General features: G+C 50.6%; 1 protein-coding gene across 8 annotated transcripts in view; it reads left to right on the forward strand.

The window, feature by feature from the left end:
* STARD9 (StAR related lipid transfer domain containing 9) overlaps positions 1 to 13,782 on the forward strand; it is a 140,154-nt gene that overhangs the window by 75,567 nt on the left and 50,805 nt on the right. For 6 of the 8 annotated variants that reach the window (XM_061430913.1, XM_061430908.1, XM_061430909.1 and 3 more), the window contains 7 exons: positions 3,376 to 3,427; positions 3,768 to 3,905; positions 4,606 to 4,688; positions 4,799 to 4,902; positions 9,984 to 10,180; positions 10,658 to 11,114; positions 13,104 to 13,363. In XM_061430913.1, coding sequence (XP_061286897.1) covers positions 3,376 to 3,427; positions 3,768 to 3,905; positions 4,606 to 4,688; positions 4,799 to 4,902; positions 9,984 to 10,180; positions 10,658 to 11,114; positions 13,104 to 13,363 — 1,291 coding nt within the window. The other 2 variants (XM_061430914.1, XM_061430915.1) reach the window with 2 other exon arrangements.

A 13,782-nucleotide genomic window follows, 5' to 3' on the forward strand; every position in this document is an offset into this window, starting at 1 on the left:
GTTTCCTCATTAAAAATAAGAAAGATGCGCTTACATTCTTTTTCTGGCTTCCTAAAGCACAGGAGTGCACTCCTGGAGGTGAAATCCCAACCTCATAATTCCACCAGCACTCTTGAGCACTCCCTGCAGATACAAGCAGCTCACAGACGGCTTTCAGGGGCTAAAGGGATCAAAGGATAAGAAACGGTTCCCTTCTAGTACTTACCCACTTCAGTCAACCCCCCTTCTCCATTACTAGGTTTGCCTGGGAAAGAAGAGAGGAAGTTGATTTAGGAAGTTTATTAAAAGCATGCAGAACTCTGGAGAGCTGGTGGGCTAAGGGTGACCAGGGTGCGACATGCAAGCACCCAGAGAAAATAGAGTGACGTGAAGCCCTTCTGCAAAGACCTGGCTCCCGTCGTTCTTTGTCACCTGGAGGCCACCTTACTTCTAAATGAAGCATTTTGAGAGTTAGTGACACATGGTAGGTAGAGTCTTATATCCTGTCCTCATCAAAAGTGTTTGTCCTATTGTAGAAGGACAGTCCCCGTGGATGGCCTAAACATACATTGAAGTAAAAGTGTTAGTCACTCAGTTGTGTCCGACTCTTTGCAACCCCATGGACTGTAGCCCACCAGGCTTCTCTGTCCATGGGATTCTCCAGGCAAGAATGCTGGAATAGGAAGCCATTCCCTTCTCCAGGGGATCTTCCCAACCCAGGGAGCAAACCTGCATCTCCTGCATTGCAGGCAGATTCTTTACCATCTGAGCCACCAGGGAAACATATTGTATGTGGCCAGGAGCCCTATGCTCATTGGAAATCCAATCTGCATTGTCATAATTGTCCCCAGCATGTTAAACCGACATTTAAAAGGAGCAGAGTTTATGGGGATATGTGATGCTGCCTTCATCCCTGGAGAAATTAGGTTGCTGTTGCTGCAGTGTCTGTGGTGGGGAGACCTCAATAAGATTCATGCACTTATTAGCAAGTCTGTGTTCTGAGGTTGAGCCCTCAGGGAAGTTGTCGGAGACTGAGCCTCCCAGACAGAAAGTTAAAGTAGCTTGTTTTTTGACACAGCATAAATCATCTCAGTGAAAACGCTCCAGGCAGAAACGGCTGTGACTTTAATAACAAATCTAAACACCAAAGGCAATCGATCGTTCCATTAGTCAGAGCCATAGGGAAAGATTGGAGGTCAGGAGAGACCAGATGGAATAAAACGCTTAGTATTTGAGTAGAACTGATGTGATATGTTGACTGGATGTGGAGTGAGCAGATGAAGGTAGACATCATGTGACAGAGTTAGGGTAGCAGCAGAGGGTTGAAGGATGAAGGGCAGATTGAGTTGGAGACGGGAGATGGATGATCCTGGGTCACTGGCATCCTTGCGGAGTCAGTGCACTGAGACTCACTCACTCCCTCACACACTGATAATGAACCTAGGCATGAGGTCCCAGTCTACTTTTGGTGGGGAGGCTCATCTAGGTTGCAGTGCGTGGGCTTCTCTAGTTGCAACATGCAGGCTTAGTTGCCCTGAGGCATGTGGGATCTTTGTTCCAAGACCATGGATCGAACTCACATCCCCTGCATTGGAAGGTGGATTTATAACCACTGGATCACCAGGGAAGTCTCTCAGTCTACTTCTAATCCTGGCATTTCTATGGGTTTTTACCCATTTCCCCCTTTTCATTTGTTTACATCCTGGGTTGGGTAGTAGTATAACAGTATTCATTCTAGATTCTCTGTTTTTATTTGCTAACTTGGTTCCAGACCCAGACCTAGTCCCTAACAATGGCCTGGGAGCTGTTTGCCTGAGTCACCTCGGGAGGCAGCTTGGGTGGGGAGTGAGCAGCAAAAGGGTGGGAGGAGCACAGGTTATTGATATCCTGGACTTCACCCTCATAACTGCTTTTGTGTTGTTGTTCCTCCCAAGTAAGAGGCATAAAGCAGCAGAGGAGCAGCAGGCGCTGGCTCAGCCCACGTTAAATGAGATGCCAGCACGTTTTGGGTGGTTTCTCCTCTGCAGATCCAGAGGCTGGGATGTGTTGTGGCCTTGATCCCTTTGGGAGGAATGTGCCTCATCACTGGGGCTGACCCTGACCCCTCGAGAGCAGTCTTGACCCCTCTCCCTCCATTCTGGCTGGTGGAGTCTGGAGACCGGCATCCATTGGCTCATGTGATCCTCAGTGGCTAAGCAGGAAAGCCTGGGTTCTGGGTTTTGGGAGAGAGCCAGATCCTCATTTATTACTTCCAGGAGTCTTTCTTCACAAGTGATTTTGGGAGAGCGGCAGGGCCCTCCCTTCTGGCTGCTGACAGTGAAGCCTAGCATGGAACTTTCTAGTCACTTAAAAAGCATCAGTCACCAGGCAGGTGGTTTGGTGAGGTTGGAATAGCATGGGCACAGGACCAGGAGAGAAATGAATTCTAGCCAGAGTTGTCCTGTGTAGTATGTGGGCCCCCAGGGCAGCTTATTTCCTATCAGCTTCAGATTCCTCCTCTATGCAGAGGATCATAATACTACATTCTGGGTGTTAAAGTACTAAATGAGAGATGTCTGTAAAGCACTCGGCACGGTGCCCTGTACATAGGGGATAGTTAGTAAATGATAAATATAGCTCTAGACTCAGCTCTAGACTCGCATCTCTGTTGCCACGTCACTGCCTTCCTCAAACAGAGCTGTGTGCTCTTAAACTGCTTTGTTACAGTTTCTACTAACCCAGTGATTCATTGATACTAACTCCAGTTTCCACCTCCTCTCTTATACTCTCTTTCAGTCTTTTTTGATTCTAGATGTGTTTTCCTCCTTTTTGTGCTTTATTCTTCTTAGAATCTGGTGTCTGTTAAACTTCATCTGCGGATCAAGAAGGTAAAAATCCTGTGCTTCCATACATCGTCATAGAAAGCATGTCTCTTTGAGACTGACTTGGACCAAACTTGGGCCACACTAACCTTAGTACCTGGGAGAAAGCCGTACTCATGTGCCCACTTCCTCAGACTAGAGAAGCTCTGACTGCCTAACTCGAGGCTACAGAACAGAAAGGAGCTGGCCAGTGCTAGCTGCTGCTAAGTCGCTTTAGTCATGTCCGACTCTGTGCAACCCCATAGACGGCAGCCCACCAGGCTCCCCTGTCCCTGGGATTCACTTTGCAAAAAGCTCAATGCTTTTTGCTCTGTCCTGCATTGTTTTGCCCACACCTTCCCAGGGGCATCCTGGGCTGCATAGTGAGTGGGCAGAGCAGTCAGAGCAGCCTAGACCAAAGCTGAGAAGTGGTGTGGAAAGGAGGCTAGGGAGGGCATGGGGAGACAGTGACGGTGCTCAAACAGGTGGACTCTCCTTTGGGGCAGGGCTGCATCCCTTTTTATTCTCCTTAAAATGGCTTTGTTTTTCCATTTAGGAGGGGACAACAAAAATAGGAAGGATTGACTCAGAGCAGGAACAGGACATTGGTGAGTGACAGCATATGGGTCTGATGCTCTGTGTAGGTGTTCATGCCCGACAGGTTTCTTCCGAGGAAGCTGAGGGTTCTGAGAGGAAGGAATCTTGGAGTCCTGAAGGGCTGCTCCTCTTTTGCTGCCAGGCTGTGGGTTTTGGACATGAGACGAGGAGACGCACACTGTGGGGCCATCTGGGTCAGGGTGATTTCAGGTGGTGGCTCTTCCTCTTCTGTCATGGTGTGAGATCTTCCAGAAGTGGATTCTGATCTCATCAAAAGAATGGTGGAGATGTTTCCTGGGCTATGCCTCCACCTGAGTGACCCCCCACCCCCACCGCCTCCGTCATCTGTAGTCCTGCAGGGTCAGTGGATCGAGAGAGACCACTGCACTATCACCAGCGCCTGTGGGGTCATCATCCTACGTCCTGCCCGCGGGGCCCGCTGCACAGTCAACGGCCGAGAGGTCACCTCCTCCTGCCGTCTCACCCAAGGTAGGACTACCCACAGCCCAGTTTATGCTGGCATGAGTGGTGGACCAGCTCTGTTCTCAGGAGCCAGATCCAGAGGGCTCAGTGAAGCAGGCTTTAAGAATGGAACCACCAGCCTCTGCACCCAGGGATCTGAAGATTTCCTAATACGCTCCTTTTCCTGTAAATAGAGAAATTCCAAGTACAGGGCCCCAGAGTAGAGAATGACTCTCTGAAATTAGTACCTGTGTTTGTTAGCTGTACATCCTTGGGAAGGTCTCTGAGCCTCAATTTCCTCATTTAGAAAATGGGGATAATAATAGAATCATTGTGAGGATTGAATGAGCTAATCTGTGTAACAGTGTTCTTTCACTCAGAAAATACTCATTATGATGATTAATGCCATTATTACTACTACTGTTAATCTATTTAGATTCTGTGTTCTTTGTGGGTGAACTTGGGTACCCCTTCTTCCATGAAGCATTCCCTGAGTGCTCCACCTGAAGCTCCACTTGCTTTCCCCTGGAATACCAGAGCTTCTCCTGTTTATCTCATTAGTTCAATGCATATGCTGTACGATATCCAGGGAGTGCAGATCTTATTGACTCAGCTAAGTGATCACCTTACTGAGGGTAGGACTTTGTCCCCCAGAACAGTGCCCTGCACATTACTGTACTCAGAACATGAGCTGTGGCTTGAATTTAGTTTGGTGTCTATGCCATAGGAGCAGTCATAACCCTGGGGAAAGCACAGAAGTTCCGGTTCAACCACCCCGCAGAGGCCGCCGTCCTTCGGCAGAGGAGGCAGGTGAGCACATGGTGTTCTCCACGTAGCTGTTGACCTCCCTGCTTCGCCTGTCTGAGCTGTGTCTGTATCTGTTGGGACAGGGGCGATGAGGCTTCCTTCCTTGTCCACAGGTCGGAGAGGCTGTTGGCAGCAGTGGCTCTCTGGAGTGGCTGGACTTGGGTGGAGATGTCACCGCCTCCCAGATGTGTCTCTGCCCTTTGCTTTGGAAGGAAAGGTGAGAGAGAGTTGCTCGTTCTGCTGTGGAGCCTATTGGTTTCGCTTTTAATTCATTACAACATGGAGCAGGGAAGAATTGAGTGTAGCAGCCAAGTTGGGAATGAAGCCTGGCCTGAACCACCTTGGGTGGGTGGTCTGAGGATGGTGAGCTAGCCGCTCAGCCAGTGGGTGGCAGGGAAGTGTTCATGGTCCTCATTCACTTCCCCTTGGATATCACACTTCCTTCATCACTGAGAGAGGTGTGTACTAATATCACTTGATGTTTCCTGTGGCCACCTTCTCTGTCCGCAAGATTTACATGTGATGTGACTATGGATGTCTGTTGCTGCTTTCAGACCTGCCTCCCATGGATCCCACTGAATTCTGGCCTGCCTGTGTGTGAGCTCACATGTGTGTCAGTTAACTTCCAGGACCAGCTTCCTCTGAGTTTTTTAAGTTATTGTAGGATTGAGAAGCCTCTTTTCCTCGTAACCAAGGGTTCAGGAACTCTAGGAACAACATGAAATATCTTGGGCTCCTGCCCTAATCTACCTGCTTTGCCTGCCTTGAGACTGTGGAGTATGGAGTCAGTTTTCTATGTGATTCGTAGCAACTGCTTTTCTTCTTCACAAAGTCGTCCTTTGTCCACTTCTGCGTAGGAGCTCCCTCCCAGATCGAGATGCCTTGTGGGTTGGATACTGGGAACAGTGGTATCCTTCCATTCTGAAAGCCACCAGTGTCTCACACCTGGGGGACTTCCTATAGCAAATGTCAGCAGGGAACCTGGTGTCTGTGAGGCCCTGGTGCAGGGTAGTTGTCCCACACCATGAACTCAGGGTGCCTGGGAGGGTTCTGACAGCCCCCGGGCTCCTGCTGCTCTCTCCTCAGGCCAGGCGCGGTGATGGAAGCTGAGGAGAGTCTTGGGTTGGACCTTGATGGCCAGATGTTGGGTGAGGACAGGAGTGCTTTGAGCCCAGGAACACGAGAGCAGGCAGGTGCTCCTGGGAGGGCTGCTAAGGCCTGGAGGACAGAGATCCCGGCCTCAGGTAGGATGGCCAGTGGAGGGCGACTGGGGGCCCTGAGGAGTGGCATAGAATAGAGCGCATCAAGACCAAGGCGGGCTCAGGGCTGAAGCCAGGGCTCTTGTTTTGTCAGAATGACCTCCCTTTTTGTAGTGAAGTCATGAAAGGAGGCCTTATCATAGGTAAGTTCTGTTGGGAAGATACACTGAGGCTGTGTTTCTCCCGAGTCCAGAAGTTTACAGGAAATGGCTCTGCAACTTACTTTTTAATTAAAATTATATATATACTTATTTATTTATTTATTTTGGCAGTGCTGGGTCTTCGTTGCCACATGGGCTTTTCTCTAGTGGTAAGTGGGGGCTACTCTCTAGTTGAGGTGCTTGGGCTTCTCCTTGCGGTGGCTTCTCTTGTTGGGGATCACGGGCTGTAGGGTGCGTGGGCTTCAGTAGCTGCAGAACGCAGGCTTAGAAGTTGCAGCTCCCAGGCTGTAAAGCACAGGCTCAGTAGTTGTGGTGCATGAGCTGAGTTGCTCTGCGTCATTTGGGATCTTCCAGATCAGTGATAGAAATCTCCTGCATTGACTTCTTTACCATGGACCCACCAGGGAAGCCCTGGCTTTGCAACTTAAAGAGCCACAGATACTTGAAGAGATACTGGCATTGGGTAAAGTAGCCTTACCTCCTGGCTCTACAACAGGAAGCTTTGTGATCTTAGGCAAGCTACTAAGTCTCTGAGCCCATTTTCTCACCTCTAAGTAAGGGTGCTACCATCTGTCTCTCAGGGGTCCTTGTGACACAGGCTGAAGGAGTGGGTGCACATGGAATGCTTTGCCCAGTGCCCGACACCCCACAGCCCTGCTGCCCTGGAAGGTGGCCTCTCTTTTGTTTTCTTGTCCTCGTATCTCACCCTAGCAGACACATTCACCCCAGAGAAACACTGGTCTTCTGTCTTTTTGAAGTCTTGTCAAGCTCTCTACCCCCATGGGCATGGACGTGACCTTTCAGCAGCACCAAGAATGACCCCTTTCATTCAGAGGACAGAGGGTGACTAGAGAAGCAGGCCTCTCCCCCTTGCTGCATCCGATCTTCAGCTCCAGTCCTGGTCCTACCCAGTTGCCATCACCTGCAGGCATGCGCCAGCCCCTGGCAGCAGTGGGTGGGGTGGGGTCAAGCCTGTGATCTGCTAGACGGGCTGGAGAGACCGTGAGCATAAGGGGCCCAGCACGTTGTCAGCGGGGCTCCCCATCTGGGTGTGTGTCTCCATGAGGGTCTCTTATTTGCTCTTGGGTGATGTAGGCTCCGACGCCTCCTCGTGTCCCAGGTTTCCTTTCCGTCCCCTCTCTCTGGTGGGGCACTTCTCTGCTGGGAGCCTGCAAAGCTAGCACTGACTCCAGAGCAAGGGAGATCGGCCTGTTGGCAGTTATCTGGACCTGAGAGCAGTTTGTCCTTGAAGGCTCTTTGTCATCCGTGTTCTTAGCATTGTCCCATTTGGAATTTGGGGAACTTAGCCTTAAGTGCCTAGAACCCAGGGACACTGTTGCTGCTGCCACTGTTACTGCCTCCTCTGCAAGTGGGTGCCTCTGCATTTCTGCTGCAGAAGCCTCCAGAGCTGAGCAGCCAGAAGGCCCGATAGAGTCCTGGCAGTAGCTGGAGGTGCTGGGGTCCCCCAGGGTGAAGGGCACCATCTGAGAGGGACAGAGGTCCTCAACTGCAGGTAACTGAAGACCGGCCCTTGGTCATCTACCCAGCATGGAGCATTAGGCCAGCATGTTCTTTTTCACTTGCTTTCTGGGAACTTGACAACGTGCTCAGCACAGGAGCCGTTTTTAGTCTGATGGTGTGTGACTCTTCAGGTGAACGTGCAGGATCTGTGGGGATTCTTCCAGACTGCCTCTCCTTGCATGCCTTCTGCCACTGTTGGGTCTGCAGAAGCTGATGGCTAGCTGCAGTTTTCCCCGGGGGAGGTGAAGGAGCTGTCTTCTAGGGAGAAGCTGATTGTACTGGGTTGAAGAAAAAGTTCGTTCAGGTTTCCATAACAGCCTGCGAAAAGCCCAAATAAACTTTTTGGTCAACCTAATAAATCTGAGAGTCAGGAAGGAAACTGAATATTCTCAGGGAATTCGGAATAAATGTCTCCTCCCTGCCTCTTGTAATTGATGGTCTGGATCTTTGTTGGGTATGTCTTAAGACCTTGTGATGGGTTCAGGTTTGTAATTCATCCATGTCCATGGTCAGACACAGTTTGGAGCTGTGATGCAGGTATGATACATACAAATTATATGTGTAAAATGTTTTTCATCAACTGTTTTTTCTGTTTGTGTGGTGCTCGCTGGCTTTTTATTCCATTTGCTAGCCTCTGCCGTACATGTTTTCTGTACACTCCACTGTGTGTGTTTGGCCTTTTGATCGCAGCAGCAGCACCTGTCTTCCCTAGAGCACACTGGTGCAGGTCCCTGGACCCACTGCAGTTTGAGCCCCACACAGCCTCCTTTCTACAGAGGATCCTGCCACTGTGTCAGCTCCCACCCACGCCCCTGTGCCTGTATTCACTCTCCCACCCATCCATCCTTCACTGTCCTCCTCAGGTTACATTAAGACATCTTAATTTCTTCTAAGTCAAAAGCAGCAGACTTTCTGTGAAGGGCTGGATTGTGTTTTACGCTTTGCTGCAGCTATTCAGCTCTGCCAACAAGGCACAGAAACCCCCTAGACAATACATAGACCTCAGGTGTGGCTGGGTTCCAGTAACTGGATTTGCAAGAACAGGCTGTGGACCATGTGGCCCGCATGCTGTAGTTTTTGGACCTCTCCTTTCATTCTTCTCTACAAGGTGGTAAATCTCCTAAGTGGAGTGGACTCCTCAGAGTGCATTGCTCAGCCAGTTTGCCATTTGCTTCTGGTGTCAAGTCACTGAGTGAGTTTCCAAGCCTGAGAGCCATGGGCTCCTGGGGTTGGAATGAGGGCCGAGGGTAGGCTAAGCACGGCTAGATCCAGCTTATGTGTCAGCTTCCAGCAAACACTGAACCTTCCTGGATGCTTCCCCTCTGACCCCAGAGCAGAGCGCCATGCATTTGGCTCTTTTAGAAACCTGAATGACAGGAATGGAGAGGCCCTGAAGAAACAGCATGGGAGGCCCATGCATAGAAGGCATGTGAGACCAAGGGAGAGGTTACCATGAGGGGAGAAGCTGTCAGTCTTCAGAGGAAGGCTCTGGGCACCCATCCACAGTCCTGCAGGAACCTGGTGGCAGAGTAAAGCATGACTGAGTCTAGAATTTTTTTTTTCTTCTTTTGGTAGAGGTGCTGGCGAATGAATCTGAGTCCTTGTACAAGCCAATAGAACCTTTTAAAATTTTGTATTATTGGAAAATTCAGCTGTACTACAAATGATCAACTCATGGCTAAATCATGTTTCATTCACATCCCCAACATGTTCCCAATGCCTCCCCACTACATCTAAACACATCCTGGACAGTTTCACCAGTAAACACATCAGCAGGTGTCTCTGAGAGGTGAGGTTGAGCCTAAAGGTCTTGAACCCTCTTGCAGGGCTTGCTCCCTGAGACCAGCCCTCCCCTGGGGATCCTGGGGCACGTGGAGGTCAGTGTACGTCTGAGTTCCCTCTCCTCCCACTACTAGATCGAGAGGTGCAGTCGTGGGCTCTGAACGTGGATGAGAAGTTCCATTCCCACCATGTTCCCAGAACTTATGCTCTACTCTCATTATACCACATTTTCAGTGGACACCTTTTTATTCTCTTCTTTTTTTTGAATGACAGGGTTTCTTTATTTAGCTAAAATTTTTTTTAAAAAAAACAACCATTTTACTTTGCTGTTTTCCTTAACCAAAATGAACCTGTGTTTCTGCTGAGCCCACAGCCTAGGAATCTGCTAGCCTCAGGACTGCTCTCTCCTCCCACACTGTGACATCACCAGCTGCCTGTGACACCGTGCCGGTGTGTCCCAAGCTGTCAGGAGTCCGGAGCCCTCTGTGCCCTGTCCAAGGGAGAGGGCTGAGGCCACTGTGGTTTGTACTGAGCTGTGTTTGCATTTCCCCCGGGTGACCCGGCCCCTGTGACAGGAGTGCGCTGGGAGAGCAGAGTGACAAGGACCACTGGCCACTGAGGGCTGGAGAGACACCCTACGGGACCCAGATCCCGCAGCAGCAGCAGCAGCACCTCGTGGGGGATGTGAGGCAGCAGATCCTAGTGGGACAGATTAGAGCCAAACAGGAAGCGGAGCTGGAACAGCTGCACACCGGCCTGCGGGTTGAAGACGGTAGGAGCTTGCTTGCCATTCCCATCTCTCTGTGCCCCCCTCCCCCGCCTTCTGTATTCTTTCCTTTGTTTTCTTTGTGATATGATGGAATCTATGGTATTAGGGGTTCTCTCCCCTCTTTTAGAGACCAGAGGCTCTTACAAGGGGCTGAAAGCAAGAATAAGGAAACAGCCTTGTTTTTGGCCCCTCATCGGGGTGATGGTTCTCCTGCCTGCTCCTTCGTGTGCACACATTTGTCCAGGCTCTGCTACTGGCCCGTGTGTGTGCCCACTGCCCTGCTGAGGCCAGGGGCTACATCCCCTTGCCGTGTGGTCAGGGGGGGCCATCACTCTTGCCCCAGATGGCCCTGTGGCCCTCATCCCACCCTGTCAACCTGGCCAGCTCTTCACTCTGCGCAGGTGCAGCTGTGGCCAGAGGTGCCTGAGTCCAGGGAGGGAGGGAGGGCTGACCTTCTCTTGGGGTGTTTTTGGTTTGCAGACCAGCAGTGGCTGCTCAGAGGAGAGACCCGGCTGGCCAGCTCGTGGCAGCAGCTGCAGCAAGACCACGCAGCAGAGAAAGAACTTGAGGCTGCAGTGCCTTCTGATTCGTGGTGCCAGACAGACCCCAAGACTCAGCCGTACCCCCAGGTCCGAAGCCAGAGCAAGGTGGTGCACCCACAGTTCCTGTGGAGACACGAGCGGAACGTCCGGCGGAAAAGAGCCTCATTCAAGCTGGAGAGGATCATCAAGAAGCAGAGGCTGCTGGAGGTCCACAGGGGACCGGAGCAGCTCAGGGCACTGTGCTGGCTCCAGGATGACCGCCCCCGGAGGACCACCTTCCCAGCCCTCTGCCCCGGTGCCCTGGTCCCAGGGCCTCATCGTAGAAGCAGGTTGACAAGCTGCAGTTCTCCGCGCCTCCGAAGGCCCTGCGGCTGGCACTCAGCCCAGCTGCGCAGGTATAGCCCAGGGAGGCCGCCTGGAGGCACCGGCTGAGGTTTACAGCCCCTTCCCAGGGCCTCAGTTTCTTCCAGCTGTGAAACGGAAAGATGTGTTTGCTCTTCTCTTGCTCATCGGTTTCTCTTTCTTCCGACCACTCTTCTTCTTTCTCTATAGTCGGACTCTTCTAAGACTGCTCCTGCCCCACTTTGAGCGGCAGCTCTTGCTCCTTTGGTGACATCTCCTGAGGGAGAATCTCAGCCTCATCTTCCCCGTGCTCCAGACCGTGGCTGTCCACATATGCCTCCTTGTGTAGGTGCTGCCCCTCCATCTCATGCTGCCCCAAACCGCAGTCTGTTCCCACAACAGTCTCCCTTCCCCTCCCACCCAACCAGCAGCTCCAGTCAGTGTCTTAACCCCCACCATACTGAGCACGCGGAGCACTGTCTCTCTGACTCCTGGTTCAGTTTGGGATCCTCCTTTTTCTTTTCTCCTTCACTCCTCATGTTCAGTCAAGCGAGGATATGCTGTCTCCCAGACTGCTTGGAACAGAGGGCTGTGTCTACCTCTTCATGTGCTCTGGGCCTAGCAGGGGGCCTCGCACATATTAGGTGCAGTTAATGTCTGTCAATGTTACGTTTGCTTACCGATCAGTCTTAGTCTTCAGAGTGTGTGAAGCATTTCCAACACACAAGGTGGGAAGAATCATGCACCTGTCACCCAGCAGGTGTCATGATTTGCTTTGTCTCCCCTTCTTCATTTTGCTGATGAAGTATTTTAGAACAACTCCTATACAGCATGTCATTTCAATCCTACAGCAAATATATACAGTTCTGATAAATAAGGGCTTTCCTTGTAACCATATTGTCATCACACCCAACAAAATTAAAATAATTACTCAGTATAATAAAAAACCTAGGCCATATTCAAATTTCTCTAGTTGCCTCAAAATATATATTTATAGTTAAATTAAGATCCAATAGGATATATACACACTGCAAGTGGTTATTATATCCTTCAAGTTTCTTTTAATCATCCTTTTTTGCTTTAATAATTTGTTCATATCATTAATTTGTTAAAGTGGGTCAGTTCTATACGATGTGCTTCTTTATAGATTTGTTGTTTGGCTCCTTGTAAAGCTGTTTAAGTTATTCTTCAGTTCCTCATGTTGGAAGTTTTCCCTAAAGACGTGATTCGATTCGGATTCCATTCAACCTTTTTATAAGTAAAGAAAATGAGGAACACAGTGTACTCAGGGCTACTTTAAGAGCCAGGGCTCTAGTGTGAAGTTGCCTTATGTACCTGTAGAGCTTTCTTCTGACCCTAAAGGCCATGAAATGAAGTGACAGTTGGTCAGTTGTATCTGACTCTTTGCAATCCTGGACTATACAGTCCATAGAATTCTCCAGGCCAGAATACTGGAGTGGGTAGCCATTCCCTTCTCTGGTGGATCTTCCCAACTCAGGAATCCAACCGGGATCTCCTGCATTGCAGGCGATTCTTTACCAACTGAGCTATCAGGGAAGCCCAAAAGGCCTTAGGGACCTAGTTTTAATAATTTTATTTATTTATTTTTGACTGTGCTGGGTCTTCATTGTTGCATGTGCTTTTCTCTAGTTGCAGCAAGCAGGGGCTACTCTCTGGTTGCAGTGCATGGGCTTCTTATCGTGGTGGCGTCTCTTGTTGTGGGGCACAGGCTCTAGGGCATACAGGCTTTAGTAGATGTGGCATGTGGGCTCAGTAGTTGTGGCTCTCAGGCTCTAGAGCACACCCTCAGTAGTTGTGGCTCAGGGGCTTAGTTGCTCCGCACCATGTGGGATCGTCCAGGACCAGGGATTGAACCTGTGTCTCCTACATTGGCAGGCAGATTCTTTACCACTGAACCACCAAGGAAGCCCTGGCCTAGATTTAAATCTCTTTCAGAGCAAACTAAGTGGGACTTTATAGTCCCTCTGTCAGCAGGAAGTAGGGACCTCTGACCTCTGAGATGGCTTTCCTTGTCTCCACAGCGTTTTCGTGAATCGGGATCGCTCCACCACGTTACCACCTATGCCTGACCCTACTGAGCAATTATCAGAAGAGTATCTGCCCCTGGCTGCTTCTTACCCCCCAAGGATAGGGCATCTCATCCAGCATGCCCTCTGTTCCTCAGGCGAGGGGCAGTTTGGCACAGCCAGGAAGGCCCTGGCCTGGAAGGGAGCCTCACCCCTGGGCATGTGTCTCACCGAGAGCTCAGAGTCAGCCAGTGTCCAGGAAGTGGAGAGAATGGGTAAGCAGCCCCATCAGATGGTGGCCCAGAGTTTAGTATCTCTGGGCCAGTCAGCTCACAAGTGAAAGCCGTGGGATAAGCTGAAGGTCCTTACCCCTTCCACTCAGACCAGGAGGGCTAAGGACACGTACGAGCAGGGTGGTGAACAGAAGGGAACCTTGGGCCCACGAGGCTGTTGAGGGAGCCAGTTGCAGTTCCTCACATCTTCATGGATCCAAATAGACATTTGGGCATGGAAAGGCAGCCAAGACTTTCTGGGCAGGATTCATACCACCGTCTCCAAGAGGGGCATCAAAAAGACAGCAGAGGGTCCTGGCAGCTAGGGTTGAAAAGTCCTCTTGCTTGTCTCATGGCAGCCTTTTGAAGAGGCAGCACAGAGTGGGGGACCCAGACACCATGGCCTCACTCAGACTCCAGCC

Source organism: Bos javanicus, chromosome 10 (genome assembly GCF_032452875.1).
Source record: "Bos javanicus breed banteng chromosome 10, ARS-OSU_banteng_1.0, whole genome shotgun sequence".
In the NCBI taxonomy this organism is placed as follows: domain Eukaryota; kingdom Metazoa; phylum Chordata; class Mammalia; order Artiodactyla; family Bovidae; genus Bos; species Bos javanicus.